Below are 7,879 nucleotides of genomic sequence, written 5' to 3' on the forward strand. Positions count from 1 at the left end.
GCCAGGGGAGGTTTAGATTGGACATGAGGAAAAATTTCTTCACCGAGAGGGTTGTCAAGCATTGGAACAGGCTGCCCAGGGAAGCGGTTGAGTCACCATCCCTGGAAGTATTTAAAAGACGTGTAGATGAGGCGCTTAGGGACATGGTTTAGCGGGCATGGTGGTGTTGGGTTGACGGTTGGACTTGATGATCTTAGAGGTCTTTTCCAACCTTAATGAGTCTATTATTCTACGATTCTATGAAAACCAGTCTCCAAGGAGTCTGCCAACTTAAAGTGATACATTCCCGAATTACTAAAACACAACAGCTGGTTAATAAGTTACACATTTTATATGCCTAAGGACATGAAATGAAAATATTTGTACTCAACAGAAACAAATTGCAAATAGGAAACGTTCAGCAGAACACAACTACCCAAACTGGAATTTAAGGAGAGTATAAGTATTAATGTTTTTTATCCCCAAAAAGCCTTATAAGACATAAAATAGTTAAAAGCCTGGTATGTGCTGAATTGCCAGATCAATTTGTACAGTATATAGAAGCAATAAAATTAATGGCTTGGGCCAACTGTCTTTGTTTATGATAGCCAACTGCATCACAGTATAGAAAAGCACTGTGTCAGCTAGTATTACTTACTCACACATCTGTTATCATCTATCAGTATTCTATCCCCTCGACATGAACAGTTCACTCGTCCGTCAGGAGTCAGAAGGCATAAATCATGACAACCTCCATTCATTTGTGCACAAGGAGATAACTCACCTGAAAAACAAATTATAAAAGATGGACTCTGTTTTATTAAATTTGCTTCAATGGCCAATGTCTTTGAGGGAGCAAAGGTCACCATATCTCAGATTCACGGGCAATTGATTCAAGTTTTATTAGTCAGATGAAAATGTCAGCATGCCTCAGATGCTAGCATACTAAAGATAAACAAACAGAGTTACCTAGAATGTAATAATTTAAAAAACCCACAACATTCAAAACTGCTGATATTTGACAGGAAATGATTTAACTGCTATCAAATGAGCACAATGTCCACAGCAGAAAATGGTCATTCAATAATATTTATTTACTCGGGGAAGAGGTTATATCCCATCTGTTGTTAACAGTTCCTACAACAGAAAGAATTTATGAAACACCATGAAATGTTTTAACTTGGTTAAAACTAAGTAAAATTCTTGAAATGAACGATACTGGAATTAACAAAATAGTGTCTCTTGCTTTGTAACTTACAACTGTTAGTATCATTGGCAACAGCAATAATGCCCATTGGCTGATGTGGGATATCAGAACGAAGAACTTTTGTATCTCCTCCTGTATATTTACTGGAACGCAGAATAGCTCTCCTCACTCCATCTGACCAGAAGATATAATCATCATATACAGCCAGGCTGAGAAAGGTGCCTGGTCCAGATTTGACAATTACCTAGAATACATAAACACAGAAGAGAAGCATGAGAAGGAATGTTGTCTTCGAATAAGAAGTTTTAAAAGTGCAAACTGTGACTCACATCACTTTATAGTTTTAGACAAAACAATTCTTCTATGCTTACAGGACCTGGAAAAATGAGATAACAGCACTTAAAATGTGTTAAAGGGATGCTACATGGGTTAACTTATTATTTCTTGATATATAACTTCAGAAATCCAGGAATCTGTTCCTTAAGTAAAAAAAAAAAAAAAATCACAGTTTATCTAAATGTGCTTGTAAAAATACCTACTCAGCACACTAACTGCTTAATAGCCCAAACAGAACAGAGAAAAATGAGGTACTGTAGCATGGCTGAAAGTCTAAAAATTCTGAGTCTTTATGAATCACAGCCAGAAGCATGTTTCAGAACTGAACAGCATTCACCACTACGATCGCATTAGAAACTTCAACCCACGACAATAAATGTTTTGTGTTTTCCAATTAAAAAAAAAAAATCTCCTCAGTCACTATACTAATTATCAGTTTAAAACCTAGAAAGAAAATATGGATTGCAGTTCACTATATGGTAGGGTTTGAATGAAAACTGCAGAAATACAATTAATTTCGTCCCAGTCTAAATCACAGCTCCCGTAAAGTATTTTCATACATGTTCTTCCTTTCTATGTATCAGAATTAAAAATTTAGCATGTACAGTTTCTGTTCTGAAGAACATAACACATTTTTAATCAGTTCACTAGTTGAAAATTTAATTTTGGCTGAATAGCAGAATTATAGGAAGGGCTCATTATTTCTCCATTAGCTTTTTTGAGATATAATGGAAAAAAATAATATTCTGAACATATTTGTTGCATTGTATTCTTCCATGTTTCTCTAGGAAAATTAGTAACTTACGTGTATGTATAAAGTGGGAACAGTTATTCTGATCCAGGCTGGCAAAAAAACCCCTGTATCTATGTATCTAGCTGCTACTTTTCATAGGGAAATTGGAATAAAACCAGAAAAAGAATATCGTTCTTTTAACAACCCAACAGAAATCACTCTTTTTTATAATCATCAGTGCTCAACCTATCTCTCTACTTATGTCACCATGGTTTTCCATCTGCTTTCTGTCCTTTTCTGTCCTCTTTCCCAAATGACCTTTTGATAGCAATGTGAGTTCATGGAAATCAACTTGAAATATAGAGGATAATTATCTGCATGTACACAGCACATCTAATGAATTTGAGCTATTCATGCTGACTGCACACAGGCACATAGGCTGCACTGTGCATGCAGAGCCAACTGGTACACTGTTTAGCCTACTTGCAAGTGGATGCTATGTATGATTTTGTTTTGAAATGATGGAATGAGAAAGAAGTAGCAATGGTCAATCCCATATTTAATTAAAAGATAAATAATAATTAAAAAAAAGTCTTTCTCATCATATAAAGAATTCACCTAATATATAGGACATCCAAATTTAATTTCATGGAATAAAAAAAAAATTCTCCCACTACAGCTATGCCTTGGAGATTAAGAAGGTGCCCTAACTCTGCAGTATTCAATACCAAATAATGCTTCAGTGGCAGTTTGTTCACACCTCTGCCAGTTCCCTGCCCAGGGCCAGGCAGTGAACAGCCTCCAAAACAGTGGCTTGCAAAATGCCTTTGGGAATGTCCTTGGACTGACTCAGTTCCAAACTATTCCCAAGAACTGTCTGGAAAGAGCACTAGCTAGCACAGGCAATGTTGAGACATGAACATTTCAACAATTTGCTAACCCAAATAATTGTATTCCAGTGCACAGAAGCATTCCTAGCCATGTTTAAATTCACTTATACAGATATGGTGTCAAAATTATGTATTAATCCCATCATTATAACAAACTCTGCACCACTATACATATTATACATTTCTGCATATTTGTAAGAAGGTTCGACCAGCAAATCCTTTTTTCCAGCAAAGACTTTTTCCAGTGATAAATGTTCCAGGAGGACAACTTTTCTCTAACCAACCTTTTTTCAAAATTAAAAGTATTAAAAGATAGATGGGAATGTACCAATGGTAAAAAGACCTGTTCTGCAATTGTACACATTTACTGTAAGACACTTTTCATAATACACTCTTAAAAGCCTATGCTATTCATATTCAGACACATTTCAGAAAAAAATAAAAATCAATCATGTATGTTTCTGAAAGATCTGTATGAAATCTGGCCATGCAGCTTTTGCAACCCTGTATTTGTTCTCCATGATAATGTGAAACTGTTCCAATTTGAAGGATTTTATTGTCACAACCAATGCCAAGGAAGGCACTACTTTGTTCAGCGTTCTGTATTCTGTAGCACTGTCATAATTTCTCTCAAATTGTAACAAAGGAATGTAAATTCATTACAGAACTGATCATCATTGTTCAACCTTGGGAGATTTGAGATCCAAATAAAGGGTCACAAAAGCTAACATCCAGGAACATTTGTTCACTAATGCTCATAGTATTTCATTCACCAGGGTCTCCTCTATTATGCCACAGCACTATCCAAGGACATTGGTTTTATTTTAGCATCCAAAAGAAAGAGTTCCTATTTCTGGCAGCTTTTGGCCAACTTTACAGCTCTTTTAACATTCTAGTTTATAGAATAACGCTGAAAATGATTGACAATTTTTAACTTTTTTATATTTTTAATCTTGATAGCACTCCTGGATGATCAGAACTGACTGAAAATGAAAGTCGTCTTTAAAAGTCTGTTCATCCTTTGGTTACCTGCCAAATCATGTTTAAGTCCTGAGGATTCAGTGTCACCCAAATTTGCTGTGTATCAAATCTGTTGTAAGTCATCTACATTTCTAAATCTTGTATTCTGTACAGCTTGCATGTTCATTTTCCCAGCAGTGCCTGCAGCTCTGGACAGAGGTATCTGCAGATTCACCAGCAGGATCATGTAACGAAAATTCAGGTTCTTACACTGTGACCCTACTGAAATCCTCCTTGGGTGGCACCATCTGACTGGCCAAGGAGGGGTAAGAAGCACAAAAGGGTCTGCCCACTACTTCCTGCTTCCTTTTTTCTTGCTGATTGCTTGTCTCTAACAAAAATAATGATGGAAGCCAATACAAGCACTTTGCAGATTTATTCCTCTGACTTATTGATAGCAATCTGATAAGCTTTGGATCAAGACATAAGATGACTGCCGTAGTCTTTCAGCGAATGCACGTACCCAAATACATAACACAGAGAAGAAAGCCAATGCAGAATCACCATTCAACCATAAGAAAAGTCATGTTTTCAAACTGTAAAAACTCCAAGATAATGAACTTGCTTAAGTTTTATATAAACTGGTGGCTGGGTAGCAGCAAATGACCCAAAGCAGTGCTCCCACTTACAAGAATACAGGCAAAAACCTCTTTACGTATCCCATCTGGAAGCACAATATCAACACAAGCATAATGCCCAGTTAATCAGCAATCGTAAAACTGCAGTGTATGCTGCATGTTGTTCAATTAAGGTTGCATAAACTATGCTGGAATTGGAGAGCCACTGTGTATGCTGAGTCAGAGGAAAAAAGGACACAGTTCCATAAGAAACTGAGCATCTATGTTACACAGAGTACCATACATGGAATAACTTTTTAACATGTGCAGACAATATACAGGTAAAGAGAACTAGAAGGTACAACCCTCAACCACCAAATTTAGTCAAGCACGATACAGATCACAATGTCACAGAAATTTAATTCACAAAAGGCCACATTCATGCACTCCCACAAACTATTGCAGTACTGTATAAATGCTTATGACCTTTTTAAAGAGGACAGAAACTGCCAAAAAAGCACCCTGTGCCAGAGAAAAAAAGTAAGAATAATTATAGTCAGCAGCAATGTTTTTGGTCATAGGAGAGGGAAATGTGGTACTGAATTAATGTGCACACATTGAAAAAAGCAATGCATTGCCATTCTGCACTACAAAGATCTGAACTGAACAGATTATTTTTTTTTACAGTAACATTTTTAAACAGGGTTTTTAACAGTATGAAACAAAATCAATCATATAAAGACCCTGTCTTGACATATTTTATCATAAGTCTAAATTGATACCACAAATTGCAACAACATATGTACAATTTTAAAACATTAAGGAAACCTGAACAAGACGTCCCTACCATCCCTTCCGCCTGAACCAGCGAAATCAAACACCTCCAATAGTACATCACGTGTTTTAATACTGAATGATACCAACATTCAGTTACAGCATGTACTTCGAGCTCTGAATAACAGATGAATCATAGAATCATTAAGGTTGGAAAAGACCTCTAAGATCATCGAGTCCAACCGTCAACCCAACACCACCACGCCCACTAAACCATGTCCCTAAGCGCCTCATCTACACGTCTTTTAAATCCTTCCAGGGATGGTGACTCAACCACTTCCCTGGGCAGCCTGTTCCAATGTTTAACCACTCTTTCAGTAAAGACATTTTTCCTCATGTCCAATCTAAACCTCCCTGGCGCAACTTGAGGCCATTTCCTCTCGTCCTTTCGCTTGTTACTTGGGAGAAGAGACCGACCCCCCCCTCGCTACAACCTCCTTTCAGGTAGTTGTAGAGAGCGATGAGGTCTCCCCTCAGCCTCCTTTTCTCCAGGCTAAACAACCCCAGCTCCCTCAGCCGCTCCTCAGAAGACTTGTTCTCCAGACCCTTCACCAGCCTCGTTGCCCTTCTCTGGACACGCTCCAGCACCTCGACGTCCTTCTTGTAGTGAGGGGCCCAAAACTGAACACAGTATTCAAGGTGCGGCCGCACCAAGGCCGAGTACAGGGGTACGACCACTTCCTTACTCCTGCTGGCCACACTAGTTCTGATACAGGCCAGGATGCCATTGGCCTTCTTGGCCGCCTGGGCACACTGCCGGCTCATGTTCAGCCGGCTGTCAACCAGCACCCCCAGGTCCTTTTCCGCCAGGCAGCTTTCCAGCCACTCTTCCCCAAGCCTGTAGTGTTGCATGGGGTTGTTGTGGCCGAAGTGCAGGACCCGGCACTTGGCCTTGTTGAATCTCCTACAGTTGGCCTGGGCCCATCGATCCAGCCTGTCCAGGTCCCTCTGCAGAGCCTTCCTACCCTCAAGCAGGTCAACACTGCCGCCCAACTTGGTGTCGTCTGAAAACTTCCTGAGGGTGCACTCGATCCCCTTGTCCAGATCATTGATAAAGATACTGAACAAGACCGGCCCCAAAACTGAGCCCTGGGGAACACCGCTCGTGACTGGCCGCCAACTGGATTGAACTCCATTCACCACAACTCTCTGGGCCCGGCCGTCCAGCCAGTTTTTTACCCAGCGCAGAGTACACCTGTCTAAGCATGAAAAGTTTTCTCTGCTTCCTGTAAAGAGATAAGGAGACTGGGCGCTGGGGGAGGAGTGTCACAAGTACCAGAGCAATTCAATTTTAACTATGATCCTTTCTTTTTTAAGTTCTGATTTTTAAGTTCTCCAGACAACTTTTGTTTTAACATATAGCTGCTCTAAATTTGAGGTATGTGTAGCAGTTTCTCTACAAAAACATGACTGAAAAAGGGTAGGAGCCAGTCAGGTAGACAAGAATTTGTGCCAGAATACTATGATTTGAATGATTTATATAAAACTCTTATTAAATTGTCAGTAAGAATTAGACTCATAACAATTCTTACCATGACAATGCTTAACTTTTATAGAAAGACAGGGTTTTTTTAAAGATGAGTGCATAAAGTTAATGCATCAGCTTAAAATGAGTTGCTTTTAAGTATTTTAACTCTAATGAATGGCTTAATGATAATACTTCTCTTTCAAAATGCTTAATAAATGGGCAGCGCCATCTAATAAAGCTTTTAAAAGTTTTTAAGGGTCTTTACTCTTCTAAAGACACCCAAATCTACTTAGAGGTCTATAACAGAATGACAAATCTAGTATAGAAAACTACACTTAAAAAGATTAAAATTAATGACAATTTAAAGCCAATTGCATAATAAAATATTACACAAGTAGAAAGCAATATCAGTAATCTAAAAATAAATAACATTTTAGATGAATATCAGAAAACTCTGACAGAACCGACTTATACAGAACACATTAATCTAAAATTAGCTAATGTATTCCATTCTTTCAAATGGAAGACATAAAATAGTATGACATATTTATTATTCAGTTATGAAAGTATAAACAAGGAATCTATGAAAAAAAAAAAAGAGACTGTGATACAGGGAAACCAGTTGCACAGCCAGAAAATAATCTAAGTCATAACTTCTATGTATTTGATTTAACCACCTAAAAAAAGATACACTTAGATCAGATTCCTTGTTTTGCTTGTTATTGATGTTTTGCTTTAATAAAAAGCAAAAATGCTATCTCTTGCTGGATAAATAAATCTATCAGCCTTGATCTGGAGTATCCAAATTCTGCCTTTCCAACACCGTGGTGTTATTAGGACAAAAAACTTATGTCA

At 38.0% G+C, this 7,879-nt stretch overlaps 1 protein-coding gene across 1 annotated transcript in view; it reads right to left on the reverse strand.

The window, feature by feature from the left end:
* LRP1B (low density lipoprotein receptor-related protein 1B) overlaps window positions 1-7,879 on the reverse strand; it is a 614,444-nt gene that overhangs the window by 156,438 nt on the left and 450,127 nt on the right. The window contains exons 44-45 of the mRNA XM_009319022.1: window positions 1,238-1,430; window positions 638-763 (exon numbers count right to left, since the gene is read on the reverse strand). Of these exons, the coding sequence (XP_009317297.1) occupies window positions 638-763; window positions 1,238-1,430 (319 nt within the window). The remainder of the gene's footprint in view (window positions 1-637; window positions 764-1,237; window positions 1,431-7,879) is intronic.

This window comes from Pygoscelis adeliae, unplaced genomic scaffold (genome assembly GCF_000699105.1).
Source record: "Pygoscelis adeliae isolate BGI_AS28 unplaced genomic scaffold, ASM69910v1 Scaffold222, whole genome shotgun sequence".
Taxonomy (NCBI): Eukaryota; Metazoa; Chordata; class Aves; order Sphenisciformes; family Spheniscidae; genus Pygoscelis; species Pygoscelis adeliae.